At 34.8% G+C, this 15,852-nt stretch overlaps 1 protein-coding gene across 1 annotated transcript in view; it reads left to right on the forward strand.

The window, feature by feature from the left end:
- The window catches only part of LOC150091967 (uncharacterized), a 62,926-nt gene extending 51,793 nt beyond the window's left edge, over positions 1–11,133 (forward strand). The window contains exons 9-10 of the mRNA XM_090370507.1: positions 753–1,209; positions 10,852–11,133. Coding sequence (XP_090226633.1) covers positions 753–1,209; positions 10,852–11,133 — 739 coding nt within the window. The remainder of the gene's footprint in view (positions 1–752; positions 1,210–10,851) is intronic.
- The last annotated feature ends 4,719 nt before the right edge of the window (positions 11,134–15,852 follow it).

Here is a 15,852-nt window from a genome sequence, read left to right on the forward strand (position 1 = left end):
TGTAGAAATGATAATAAATGAAGATTTATTAATATTTCATAGTAACAAATGAAAAAACATTAAGAAAATAAACCAAATTTTTCTGAATTGTTTGCAATATTGTTCAAAACACAATAGTACTTAGAAAAATCGTTTTGTTTTTTTTATGTATAGTGTTTACATTCACTGTCACTTATCCAATAAAGTTTATACAAATCATTACAGCACATCACACAAAATCCGTTTTACATTGCTACTGCTAAAATACATTAAAGTAAGGATAAGAGGGTCTTTAAAGAATTACATTGTTAAAAATCTACCTCACAGAAATTGCAGCAAAAAAATTACTTTTACATGACTTAACTATCTAGGCTCATAGACCACAATAAAGAAAATCCTTCATAAAAATGACATAACAAAATTCCTTATAAGATGACTAATGAGCAAAGATTAATGGGAAAACAAAAGTAAATGATTGACTCTTCAGTGACCAAGTGGGAATCTGTCAAATCTCACCTAGTCACCCAAGGGGTAATTGGACTCTCCCCCCACCCCCATTTTTTTTTTTTCAGAAGATAAATTTTTAATTTGTTAAAACAGATTATCAGAATCAGATTTTTACTTTTTTGCATGTACTGTATATATATCAAATTAATCTTGAACTTTTTATTTTGAATAAATATATAAATTAATTTCTTTATAGAATATTTTCAATTAACTAAATATGGAAAAATTTATTTTTTGTTGTCTGAATATGTTTTTGTTTTTTTCAGGAATATTGTAGGTAGTGGAAGTGGTGAGTCTGAATCAACTGGAATAAAAAGGAGTGAGGAAGATGGAAAAAAGAGTGTTGAATCTTTTTATGAAATAGAAAATAAGACATTGAAGGAGAGAGGACGGTATCCTGCTGGAGATAGAGGAGAAAGGTCAACTGAAAGGGTATCATTTGGTAACAAATGGACAAGAAGAGATAAAAGAGATAGCAGTTGTCCTGCAAGTGTAGAACCATCTAGTGACCAATTTGGTTGTGCTTCAGGACTTAATAGAGAAAGATCTAGTCTGAAAAGGGAAACACATTCAAAATCTCAAAGTGAGTCTGTTATGCGGGATAATGGAGATGCAACTAATACTGATGAAGATAATGGAAAATATGAATCCTCATACTCAGAAAATAGGGATCCTAAAGATACATCTAAAGACCCCCGAGTTGATAGAAGAATTAGAAATAAAGTAAGTGATATTGTTCTTCTTCTATTACAGTTTATAATTCTGCTATTCACTATTATTTGATGTTCACAATTTAAAATAAAATCATGAGATATAGGATCTGCTTGAAAAAAGAATACGTACTTATATACATTACACTGTTGATGTTAAAAAAAACATTTTGGAGAGCACTGATGAAGGACACGTGTTTGCTGAGCCTACCTTTTCTCCATTATTTTAACACTTTCAGGTAGTGCAAAAATTTATAAAATAAAATGAACTAAAATAAAGCAGAATGAAAATAAGGACTGAGAAAAATGGAGAGCTGAATGTATTTCTTACCAGCATTTGGAAAATCATGATTGGTAAGAAGAGACCAATCTTATTATTATCCAATAAAACTTATTCAGCAAAGGTAAAGAAAGCCACCATGAGAACCAAACAAACTGGTTTGCCACTACTGCAGTTTCTGCCTGCATTTTTGGTAAACAGACAGTGTGTGTTATCAGTAGCAGCAAAGTCAAGAATGATATATTGATTGACACATAGGTGTGACAGACAATGTACTGATTGATGTGTGAACACAACAAATGATAACATCATTGCATTAAATGATTGATTGACATTATGATATGCATATATTAGTAAATTAATAAGAGGAGTTTACCTCAATATAGTACGTGGAACACTTCCGTATGATACCCTCCAGAAATTAAAACGGAAAAAACGAAAAAATCGACAACTTACCGGTACATTAAAGTAAAATATAAATAATTAAAGTAAAATATAAATAATTAAATAATCAATTTAACACAATTCAAAATCAATTCAAAACAATTAAAATTCAAATTAACGCAATTAAAAGAATCTAACGAAAATATTCAAAACGATTTTCCTTCCTGAAGCTGACAATGCTTTTCGACCGACTGTCGTGATCACAGGAATGAAAATTACCGAATCAGGCTAAACCTGCAACTTAAATAGTGATTATGTGTCTTCGCGCATGCGCGTAAAGGTCCACGCATCGGAGATCAAATATGGCCGCCGAACATTAACAGAATTCTCGTGTAATTTAATTTCAACGGTTTCTGCAATTAATAGTCGCGTATAATTACGTTGAACGTTAAGTATTTTGGCCTCGTTAAATAAAAAAGTATGTTTTTCGTTAATGGCATGAAAGGCTAATTCTGACGCTGCTGAACGAGAAGCACGAACAGAGGCTTCGTGTTGATTTACACGGAGAAATAAAGAAATAATTCTTTATTTCTGTCCCATATGTTGAACAGTGGCACAAACAGCTTAACAGATTCTTTAAAGATACCGAATTTAAAATTATAGCTAGGCCTATACGGAAGTTACACACTATACTGAACAATCGCTCGGTTCTTTCGGCGTTCGCAACACAAATTAATGATCTAGTATACAACATTTCTTGCGGTGATTGCGACTCGTCTTATCAGGGTTCCACGCGGTTTTCTCTTAATATCCGTGTAAATCAACACGAAGCCTCTGTTCGTGCTTCTCGTTCAGCAGCGTCAGAATTAGCCTTTCATGCCATTAACGAAAAACATACTTTTTTATTTAACGAGGCCAAAATACTTAACGTTCAACGTAATTATACGCGACTATTAATTGCAGAAACCGTTGAAATTAAATTACACGAGAATTCTGTTAATGTTCGGCGGCCATATTTGATCTCCGATGCGTGGACCTTTACGCGCATGCGCGAAGACACATAATCACTATTTAAGTTGCAGGTTTAGCCTGATTCGGTAATTTTCATTCCTGTGATCACGACAGTCGGTCGAAAAGCATTGTCAGCTTCAGGAAGGAAAATCGTTTTGAATATTTTCGTTAGATTCTTTTAATTGCGTTAATTTGAATTTTAATTGTTTTGAATTGATTTTGAATTGTGTTAAATTGATTATTTAATTATTTATATTTTACTTTAATTATTTATATTTTACTTTAATGTACCGGTAAGTTGTCGATTTTTTCGTTTTTTCCGTTTTAATTTCTGGAGGGTATCATACGGAAGTGTTCCACGTACTATATTGAGGTAAACTCCTCTTATTAATTTACTAATATTATTATCAACGTAGAACATATTGAGTATTACAGCTCTGATTCATACTATCTGATATGCATATATATAAAGAATCTTTCTTTCCCTATTATTTCCTAACCTAACCTTTAAAGTTAATTAAGAAAATCTTTTCCTATGGGTTTTTCCTAACCTAACATTAAGGTCAGGTTAGGAAATATAACGAAAAATAAAGAAACCTTTTCCTTTTTTCCTAACAACAAAACATATAAACAAATCAGTAATATGTTTTCTTGAATAGCAAAAACATCCATGAACTCCAATAATCTGCTTTTAATAATGAGAAAAAACAAATCATTACATCATCTATCACAACTACGTATCATCCAATATATCATTCTCAACTTCTACTACTGCTACCAATAACATGCACCTTCTGTTTACCGAGAATGCAGGAAGAAACTGTTGTAGCAGCAAACCAGTTTGTCCTTTAAGTTTCCCATAGTTTGCAGTGGTTCTCGTGTTGGCTTTCTTTAGCTTAGCCACTTAATCTAGTCAACCATAAATATCCTAAAAATTTATAAAATAAGATTTTATCTTTTGGAAGCTACATCTCATCAACTACAAGGGCTTGGTATTTCAACAACCTTCAAATCCACCATAGGAAAATTTAAAGAGTTCTTCCCCCAATCTTGCATGTTCTTTCAGTCATGTATATACAATAAATAGTTAGCATTGGCATTAGTAGAGGCATATGATGCAAGAAAGCAAGCTTATGCAGCATCAGCCAAAAAAAAAAAAAAAAAAAAAAACGCCCCCATTTCACCCCTCTGTTCGTTCCAAATACCTGTCCAGCTCAGCCTTAAATTTATTTAGACTATCAACTTCCACAACAAGAGATGGAAGTCTGTTCCACCAACCAACTACCCGCTGGCTAAAGGCAAACTTCTGCACATCTATCCTGCATCTTTCCTCAATTTGAATTTATGCCTTCTCAGGTGATTATTCTGAGCAAGAGGAAGAATCCCATCAGCATTGAGCATGCTCAAACCATTCAAAGCTTTATACAGCTCAATCAGATCACCTCGCCAGGTGCCTAGTCTCCAGACACTGTAATTTGCAAAACTTAAGCCTTTCTTCGTAAGAGCACCCCTTTGTTCCATTCACTAATCTTGTTGCCCTTCTCTGTACTCGTTCCAGCAGCACTACATTCTTCTTAAAATGAGGTATGGCCTGACCATTGCCTTATACAAGGGGATAATCACCTCCTTATCCCTGCTATAAAAATTCCTGTATATCATTGACAAAACACCATGAGCTACTTTTGCAGACCGTCTGCACTGCTCAGAAAACTTCATATCTGCCTGCACAATTACCCCAAGGTCCTTTTGTTCTCTTCAAATGTCAGTGTAGTACCACAGAGTTGATACGTTACTCTCGGGTTACTTCTTTCCATATGTAGTATTTTACATTTGTCAATGTTAAACTTCATTTGCCACCTCTCAGCCCATCTGCTCAACTTTTCTAGATCCTGTTGCAGCAGTGTACTGTCATTAGTGTCATTAACAACCCAGCCAACCTTCTTATCGTCTGCAAACTTGGACATTGAGCTTGATATACCATCATCAATATCATTTATATAAATTCAGAAAACAACAATGGACCCAACAGTGAACCCTGAGGGACACCACTAATAACATTAGTCCACGATGAGCAATGTCCATTGATTACCACTCTCTGTCTTCCCCCACTCAACCATCCCTTTATTCATAGCAGAAATTTGCCTCCAATGCCACACTGCTCCAATTTGTTCAGCAGTCTTCCATGTGCAACAGTATCAAAAGCCTTTTTAAGATTCAAATATATAATATCAGTTATTCCCTACTTCCAGTTCCTTTGTGACTACATCATAGTATCCAGTCAAATTGGTCAGGCAAGACTTTCCCTTAACAAAATCATGCTGTGTCCAATAGTTAATCCAATATCAGCTTGTGACATTTCTCTGTTAATTCTATAGGTAATTTTACATTATTTTCTCTCATTCCAAATTGTCATCCACCTCTTCAGAGCTTCCTGAGTGACTGGACTCTCATGTTATATTCTTTCAGCAGTTAATACATTTATTTTGGAGAGTATGATTGGAAGATTTATGATGATCTGAATTTAGACCATCTGCTGAACAGTATCAGTAGTTTTGATCCTTGTGGTGTTTTCTGTTCATCCTTCCTCCTCCTCCTTCCTTTCTTTCTTTCTTTCAAGCTGTTTTAAAGGTTACACCCAATTCAGTTCTAAAATTTCTCTTTAGGTTAATTCTGGGTAATGTCAGGATATTTATAGTCTTTCATTTGAAAGTTTATTTTAATTTTTTAGTTGTTTTAATTTATTATTATTATTTTTAAATAGAATTGGAGCATTATTTCAGTTCACATATTCTAAGCTGGTAACAAAATCCTCTGAGTTTTTGCATGCGTTTTTTTTTACAGATTATTATTATTTTTTTCCTTTTTCCCAGTTTACAGATTATTTTCATTTCTAAATTTTTCTAGATAGAATAGTTCTATTTTCCAGGTTTTGAAGTTTTTTCTCATAGGTTTTATGTATTTCTTTCATTTTTTAATTTTTTTTGTCAGTAGTTCTTTCTGCAAAGTTACTTTTGTACCTTTATTTATTTATTTTATTTATTATTTATTTTTTTTTGTAAAACATTTCTGAAGAACTTTTCATTAATATGGTACTACCATTGGTTATTTAGTTGCTTATGGCTTACAATAAAACCTCACTCATTCAGATGTGCTATAATTTGTTCTGCTATTTTTATGTATGCATCAATGTCTAAAAATTCAGAATTCAAAAATGTGGAATTTTAAGAAATCCTGATTATTTCTCTGGTGGATAATTGACTATATAAGGATAAAAGGATAATATAGATTGGCTGGATCTTTTTTTTATATTGAAGGAATAAAAAGGAACTTCGGGTGCCATATTTATGTATTATGTTCCATTAATAATTTCCAAACATCCATTTCTTTTTTTCCTAGACTGTGTGTCATAATAACTATGTACAATCAGACCTCTCTTTAACGAACTTCCATATAGTGAATTTTTCTATGTAGCAAACTTTTTTGATTTCCCTTTGGTCATTACATTGAAAATAGTTTCCGTATAACAAAGAAAATTTCCATATAACAAACTGATTTCTAGAGATCCTGGTATGCATTGTTCGCACCTCTGGCCTTTAGGCAATAGAGCTGATGCTGTAGAAAGCATGAGTTAAGAGCTAAAACATTTTACAATGTAGTGGTGACTGTAAAACCCTGCAAAAAGAAACTGGCCAATCACGGTGTGGTATAGAAAAAGATGGAAGGTTTGGGAAAGGCCTTTGCCCAGCAGTGGGTCAGCAATGGCTAAAAAGAAGAAGTAAAACCTGTACATCCTATACACTACTGTACCGAGAAGTTGTGCTGGTCAACTGCTATCTGTGTGTCCACATCCATTGGCAAAGATTAAGGCCTATTCCCAATGTGGATAATACACTGTGGTCAACCTGTCTTCTACTATTACACCCTATTAGAGAATTAGGCAAGAGTTATTTTCCTTTATCCTGGAAATTCATCTGTTGTTTTGAAGAAATGAGTCATCCACACTTTCACTAAATTGTACCTGTCTCTGTTTACATGGTAGGTACAAGTAGTCTCTAATTTCAGTTTTGGTTTAGCTGCTGTGCAAGTAACCTTACAGTGTCTAAGAGGAAATCCTTGATTGTAGTGGAAAAAGTGGAAGTGCTTAATAGTGTAGCTCGAGGCATTAAAAAATAAATTGCTTTAAAATTTGGTATTCCTGCCAGTAGTGTGTGTTAACCATGTTTCAATTCTTAAACTGTTTGAGGAAATGGGACCCAGTTGGAAGCGGGCGAAATTATAACTGTATGAATATGTAGATGAAGCAGTTTTTAAGTGGATGAAGTTGATTCGAGAACAAAATGCGCCGATATCAGGTTATCTTAGGTTATGCTTTGCCTAGATTATCTTAGACAGTCAACCATTGGTTCACTTAGGGTCTGCGAAAGGGAACTTCTCCATCCCTTTCTCTTTCAGTTGCAAAGGTACCTGAAATGGATAATAGCAGCACTGCGAACACACAGCAGAAACCTCTGTCACTTATGTGGAAAATATTGAACTCTAATGAAGATATTGACGAGTAAAAGTTGAATACATATGTATGTACAGTACATATATTATGTTAGTATACTCATTTTCTTTATTTCTATGTTGTAACTCTTTGTTTTTAATTAAAATTAAAAAAGTACGATATCTTGTTTTTTTATTCTTTTCTTATTTTATTTTACATTACATATCGTGCATTAGCATTAGTAGAGGCATTTGATGCAAGAAAGCAAGCTTATGCAGCATCAGCCAAAAAAAAAAAAAAAAAAAAAAAACCACTTCCACTTCACCCCTCTGTTCGTTCGAAATACCTGTCCAGCTGAGCCTTAAACTTATTTAGGCTATCAACTTCCATGACAAGGGATGGAAGTCTGTTCCACCAACCAACCACCCGCGTATATGATAAACCATAATGCATACATACATACATACATTATAATAAAACATATTGTATAGATCATTCGATGTTTAGTACATGGTTTTAATGCTTTAAAATGGCTGCTAACGTATACGATACATTGTAAAAGCTCATGAATGCAAGATACGCATAACAAACAAAACGTATAACAAACAACGTCTTGGAATGGAACTCATTCGTAAACCAAGAGTTGCCTGTAATTGTTTGGTAGTTATTGTAATATTCAAATTTGTAACCCTTTATATTTCTCTGTTCCCCAACAGCATGGTCTGATTATGGGTATCGGTAAGATTCCTGAAATGTCAACTTAAATTGCATAGTGATTTTAGTGATTAGCTTAATAAACTATATTATTAATTGCATGTGCTATATGAGTGGTATTAATTATAGCAGTAATCTTGATGGAAAACAACCACGTAACATCCTTCCCAAACTATATTAATGCTGAGAATTAATTAATGCTGTTCTGTGGAAACTGGAAGGATTAGCTCTACCGTACTATCTAATAAAATAACAAAGGTTACCATAGCTGAGTGGTCAGGCTTGAGGGTGCATAAATACACATACAGTGACCATGATTCAGGTGCATAACTACTAAATATAGTGCTATTTCTGGTATTCGTCTGGCTTGTGAAATCTTCTGGCAGTGTGGTCATCCCAAAGTATAAATTTATTTATTTATTTTATTTAGTCACTCCTAAATTATTTGGCTCTATGCATAACATTCAAAAAACTGGAAGTTTCAAAAATTCTTAACTTGCTTTGTCCCTAAGCATGCTCAATTTATGAAATTCTCCCATATACAGGGTGTCTCAAAAATATTAATACAAACCTTTTTGTGGAGGTAGGTAACATCTAAAGGAATGTGAATCGCATAGGAACCCATAACCGGAAACATCACAGTAAGTTGGTACACGGCGCTATTCATCAGTTCGTGAGAGGGGAAAATTTCTGGTTTACTAATTCAAGCAGTAGTCGCCGCACGAAGAGCATGCATCGATATACGAACTGTGAGCTGGCAGACATGCACCTAGTGTATGGATTAGCAGAGGGCCCACACGGTGTGTGCCCCCATGCGGCACAACATCACTTCGCAATAAATGTGTGGGCAGGTATGGTCGGTGACTGCTTAGTCGGCCCATACCTGTTACCATCCCGCATGAACTCCGCTAAATATCGGATCTTTCTTGAACAAGTTCTACCAGGGTTACTTGACGATGTTCCATCAAATGTGAGATGCAACATTTGGTTTCAACATGACGGGGTCCTGCCCATTATGGAAGGTGTGTTCGTGACCATTTGAACAGGCGTTTTGGATGTCGATGGATTAACTGGGGTGGACCTGTTGCCTGGCCCCCACGCTCACCTGATTTATCGAGCCTTGATTTCTTTCTGTGGGGGGCCCTCAAATCTATCGTGTATGAATCGCCTGTGGAGACGGAAATGGATCTCGTGGCAAGACTCGTCTGTGCTACTGTCAAAGAAACTCCAGGTGTGTTCGACCATGTCCGCCAATCCATGCTGTGTCGGTGTCACGCATGCATCGTGTCTCATGGTGGAATCTTCGAGCATCTGTTGTAACATCATGAAATGCATCCATCTTTTACTCCATTGTTAATATTATGTCAAATAATGTTTGCCACTAATTACTGTCTTGTGTCATTTCTGCTTCTTCTGCCTCTGCTACTACTTTCCCGTGAAGTTTCCGGTTATAGGTTCCTATGTGATTCATATTCCTTTAGATGTTACCTACTTCCCCTAAACGTTTGTACCAATATTTTTGAGACACCCTGTATTTTATTTATGCAGAATAGAGGGTTTTCCTAAATGAGAATTTAATGATACAGTTATGAATGTTTATCAGAATGGTTTCACAATCACTTCTTACAAGAAGTAAAAGTGAGATAATGCACTTGCACATTCTTCCACTTAAATTTTACAAATCAACAAATGCTGATGGGATTCTCCCTCTTGCTCAGACTACACACATAGGGGAACATAAATTCAAATTGAGGAAGGACAGTTCCAGAATAGATGTTCAGAAGTTTACCTCTAGCCAACAGGTGGTTGGTTGATTGCTGGTTCAAAATTGCCATCTCTTGTGGAATTCGATAGTTAAATAAATTATTGGTTGGGGATAAATAGGTGATGTGGCAGGTCTTATTGTTTTTTTTTTTTTTTTTTTTTTTTTTGCTGATGCTGTATAAGATTGCTTTCTTGTATCATTTTCCACTACTAATGCTAATGGTAAAACACCATGAACTGTCCCGGCAGAATGTCTGCACTTCTCAGAGAAATTCATATCTGATTTCATTTCCCAGTACCCTGAGTATAGTATATCACAGTTGGTAGTTAATGTGGGATTAATCCATATGCAGTACATTGCATTGGTCAGTGTTAGACTTCAGTTTACTCTAATTTACTGAAAAATTACCATTTTTCTGTAAATATCTGCCTAATTTTTCTAGATCTTGTTGCAGTAGCATACCCTGATTATCATTAACCACCCTGATAACCTTTGTATCATCTGCAAACTTAGACATTAAGTATGATATACTTTCATCAATAACATTAATAAATATAGAAAACATCAATGGGCCTAGCACTGAACTTGATATTTGACGCTTTTGTAGTTCCTTCTTTTGCATTGAGCCTGTCCAGCCTGCATTGCTAGTGGCTTCACTATTAGTAATCTAAATTATAGTCATAAAAAGCATGTATCTGAAACTTGCATTTCTCTTTATCATTTTTAGTTAATAATATTTATTTTATTTAATTATTATGTTTTTTTAAAGTTATGGATATCATTTTGTTGCATTATTTATCTTAAAATGTTGGAAAAATTGTTTGATCAATGCATTTCGTATATTGTTGAAATATTGAAAATAACCAAAAAATTCTTTTTGAAATTATTTCCACTTGCCTTGGTAATTACTTTGGGGAGAAGTAATGCCACACTTTTTAACAAAACAGACTTTTTTTTTATTCTATATTATTCATTATAAACATATTAATGTTTTTAATTTTTGCTTTCTTTCAAGGATCGTCCATCACTTGAAATATACCGGCCAGGTATGAGACGATTAAGTACACAGAGAAATAGCCCACAGAAAGAAGTATCTACATCAGCCAGCAACTCATCAAGTCCAAGTCCTACACCCATGGTAGGCAAAAAGCTTACAAGTCCGAGTGACATACCAAAGTCTACTAAACAGGACAGTGACAGATCTAGTAGCAAACAGGATGTGGAACAAGAAAAAGACTCAAATGAAAATAGTGAAATTACAGAAAATCCTACTGATGCTCCAACAAAAGAAGATTAAATACTACTACAAAATAATGTAAAAATATTTGTTCATTAAAACTTATTTATGTACTTGAATTTCTTGTGCAATTTCAGTTGCAAAAAGAATTAATTATTTAAACATATCACAACATAATTTTTGATAAAGATAATATTACCTCTTATTGGTTATGTTATGGTGACTGTTAACCAGTAAATTTTTTACATTGAAATGAAATTTCATTTGTGGAAATTTGATGTTAATATGAACTGTGTTACGTAAATAAGTGATAGTGATAAAAACTAAAGTATACACAAGAAAAGCATACAAGTATTGTGCTATATATCTAAATGGCTCCATAATATACAATTTGTATGCTTTGTGCAGCTAACAAATTCAAGTGGAAACACATTATCATGACTTAAATGTTTTACTTAAATGCTTATGCTTTACTTAAATTAACACAATGACTAACATGTAGGTTAGTGCAAAAGCATAATTTTAACGTAGCCATCTACCAAAGTAGTTAAATTAATTAATTAAATTATCATTGTTTTGGTTATATCTCATATTGTGAATGCCTTCACAACGAGTTTCCATGGTATTGTACTACCTCAAATAAATAACACTTTACCAGTGGAGAAGACTACTGTTATTTATTCTCAGCGGATACCACCACCAGATGACACCCTTTCAAAGCTTGTTGGCGTCTCTTCGGTGGGTGGGCAGATACCTTGGTGTTGCAATAGTGACAACCTGGTGTTGCAATAGTCATGACTGGGTTGTCACTATTGCAACACCAGGATACCTGCCCACCCACCAACCGAAGAGAGGCCAACAAGCTTTGAAACGGATTTATTCTCAGTGGGATCCACTGAGAATAAATAACAGTAGTCTTCTCCACTGGTGAAGTGTTATTTATTTGAGGTAGTACAATACCATGGCAACTCATGAAGGCATTCACAATATGAGATATAACCAAAACAATGTCAATTTAATTAATTAATTTAACTACTTTGGTAGATGGCTACGTTAAAATGATGCTTTTGCACTAACCTACGTGTTAGTCATTCTACCTCGTAGCATGAGACCTTAAATATTTTATAGTCTATGGTAATTTAAATAAAGCATAGATACAAAAACTTTTTTTTAGCTATTTTGGCTATTTGGTTATGTTCTTCAATCTGTTCATCTGAAGTTAATGGTCTTTGATTCATTCATTTTGAAGCAACAACCTGGTTCTGGTCATTAACCACCCTTCTTACCTTCACATCAGCAGACCTTCATAGCTTTATCTGTTCTCCCTCTTCAATGTTATTGAGAAAGATTAGAAGCAGGGAATAGTCCTCTACCAGCACCAATCCCTGAAAGTCAAACTTGCTATATTGGTCTACCCAGAAGAAACCTAGAAATGGTCCACCTAGATAGACTCTAGGTGGACCACCTAGATAGACTCTGTCTTTTAGCCAGCCCCTGCCCGAACAGAGGACCTTACCAGTGCCATTTTCTCCAGTTTATATAATAGCTTTTCATGCATAGCTATATAAAATGCTTTACTGAAATCAAGGAAAAATAGTATTAGTATTGATTGGACTGAATGCTGCAAGGAAGCAGTTGTGTTTCATGTCACAATAAAAACCTTGAGTCAATCACAATTTGTCCATATTTAAAAACTAACTGACCAATTTCATCTTGAATTTTATCAGGCTCTCGGTCTCAAATATCTTTGGAAGCAACTTATTCCAGTGAACAACAATGTGCTGCCCAAAGGTGAAAGTCACATGTTCTAACCTTTTCCCCTTATGGATAGCAAAGTTGGTATAATCACCATTCTCCCCACATCAGGTGGAAAAGACCCGAATTTAGATCCATCAATGATTTTATAGGTCTTTTTTACAATGTGGCTGGGTTAGTCGGTCTAAATCAAAGATAGCATGGTTATTTCTCCCGGAAACTTGGAGTTTTTTTTTTTTTTTTATCCAGCAAAACAAAAAATTGACCACAAAACACGTGCAATTTGCAGACATACAGTCAGGGGCATTCCTAGGGTATGTGGCACCTGGTGTCAGTCACAATTTGGCACCTGGGTGCCAATTGAAATCTTATGCCCCCTTTTTAAATTTTCTTCATATGTGTATGTAAGTTTCAGGTTTTCGGGTGCCCCTTGAAAGTTGGTGCCCCCAGGTGCAGTGAGCTAAGTTGCTCATGTGCCTAAACCATACTACTACTACTGCAGCAAAACATTGGGTTTTGTTGGAAGAATTAATTTTACATATCATATTCCAGATATGTAAAATTGTCTTCAAATTGTTCTTTCACTTCTTTAGGGGACCAGTCACTGTATTGCCCATTTTCAAACCTTCTGTTGCTGTTACTTTCCAAAATTTCATATTTGTTTCCCCTTGTTATTTTCACCTGTTAATGTAAATATACCTCCAATTATTCTGCATATTTTTTAAAACCCTTAAACTCCTTAGCATCTCAACCAATATAGTTGCCCATCTTTGAACTCTAAAAGTTCTATGTCAGGTGAAAGCTCTAGACCCAAATATAATATTAAAAATGAGGCCTTGCCGTTATTTTATAAAGAGGATTAATAACATCCTTCTCTCTATTTTCAATGGTCTTATAGATCATTGATAGTACACTCCCAGCCTTCTTGGCTGCCTGCTTAAACTGCAAGGCAAACTTCATGTGAAGTTTTCTTATTTCTTCATATGAAGTTTTATTTCTGCTTGTGTCATATGTAGAAATAAAAGTATATCCTGGGCCTGCTTGTTTACCCTCTTACTTTTAAATCAGAAATTGACAACTTTCTCTGTATACCCTCATCTTTAAGGAAAATCAGGAAGCTGTACATAACACTGAACTCTGGGGAACACTTCATAATTTAGCCCACTCAGAAGAATGCCTAATAATTTCCACCCTATCTCCTTTCACTCAGCCAGCCCCTAATCAGCTTCAGGACCTTTCTACTAATCTCAGCACATTACTGGAAAAGTCTCAGTTAAAATTGTAGCCTTTCATGGAGAACCAAAATAAAAGCTTTACTAAGGCGTGAAACAACATGCCTTGTCTGGTTATTAACCTTCTAACTTCAAATCAACTTTGGCAGTTTTCCCTATACTCCCTCAATCAATGTCATTAAAAAACTGGAGAAAGTCCCAACACCAATCCATGAGGGACTACACCTGCTACATTAGTATATCCTCCCCCCAAAGAATTTAAGACTGCTCCTGTCTCTTTGCTACCCCACAACCCAAAAAAAGGACCTTACCAGTAATCACAATTTGCCCCAGTTTACAGACATATCAAAAACTTCACTGAAGTTAAGTAATATTGACATTGTTCAATATTACTAAAGTTAAGTAGTGTTTCAAACTTGATTGGTCTATAGTTGCCCATCACTTCTTTAGCACTTACCTTATGAAATGGAGAGACATTGGTGCTTCAGTCGAAAGTCTTATGATCTCAACAACATTCTCAATAGACTATTCTATTTGCACATAGTTTTTTTTTCCCCCTTTTTTTTTTAAAGTGAAAAAAGGATGTGTACAGTACACTGCTCCTTCCCTCAACCTTGGTAACTTTTCTGAAAAACTCTGAAATCGTTATAGTTTCACATCAACCTGACTCTTTATTGCTGTGCAAATAGTCTTTCAGCTATCAATGTTATTGATAACTGAAAAACCATTGGATTTTTTGGAAGAATTAATTTTACAAATCTCCCAGATATGAGAGATGACTTGTAAAATTGTCTTAATATTTCTTTCCCTTCTTTAAGGGACTAATCACTGTATTGACCATTTTCAAATCTACTTACAGGACAGGAAACCACATCACTCTTTATGCTTTACCTGCATTTCATTTCAATCATGAATGATTTTCTGCTCTCAATGAAGACCTAGCACCAAGTCCTTGGGCTTATTTTAAATTTAGAAAAAACATCAACAGTTCTGCCTAAGTTACTAATATCTTTAAATGCTGTATTAGCATCAGGAAAGGTGAATCCACTATGACACTGCCAGGGCAGCTGTTTCAAAGCTTACTGTTTTCTCATCAAATAGCAGATGGCCTTATTAGCAAGCATCTTTGAAATGTAAACAATCTATTTTTTCTAAGTGGAATGCACTGCAGTTGGTCCAGAGCAGGATACAGATTCTTTTTTTTCTTTTTTTTGATTCAGGATGTGTGGACTTATGGATTACCATTGCTCAAGTTCTGTTTTCCTCAAGTTTATTATTCTCTCCTACTTCTTTCTTCTACTCTCTTTTCCCTTTCCTGTTCTTGATATTCTTTTCTATTTCTTAATTTGGCATTATCTGTAGAGATGTAGTAGATCCTTGCTGCTTCGTGTGCCAGTATGGTAACCAACTAGTGGCAGTGTAAATAAGTGGCAGTGTATTAACCTTCTAACTTCAAATCAACTTTGGCAGTTTTCCCTATACTCCCTCAATCAATGTCATTAAAAAACTGGAGAAAGTCCCAACACCAATCCATGAGGGACTACACCTGCTACAGGTGTAGTCCCTCATGTATAGATATCAAAATTCTCTGAGAGAGTTGCTAGAAAAGCTGGATGAGACAGCCTAGTTTAATAAATAAAAAATAAGTGAAAAGCCAGATGGTTAAGGAAAAACTGCATTTGCCATATTTTTTTTTTATGTGAACCCCAAACACGAGAGGTATTAGAACCTATAGTACTTAGTACCGTGCTTGGGTTTCATGTTAAGAAGATATTTGTTAACATTGGACTTG

This window comes from Mastigoproctus giganteus, chromosome 1 (assembly GCF_048544385.1).
Source record: "Mastigoproctus giganteus isolate SK-2022 chromosome 1, ASM4854438v1, whole genome shotgun sequence".
Taxonomy (NCBI): domain Eukaryota; kingdom Metazoa; phylum Arthropoda; class Arachnida; order Uropygi; family Thelyphonidae; genus Mastigoproctus; species Mastigoproctus giganteus.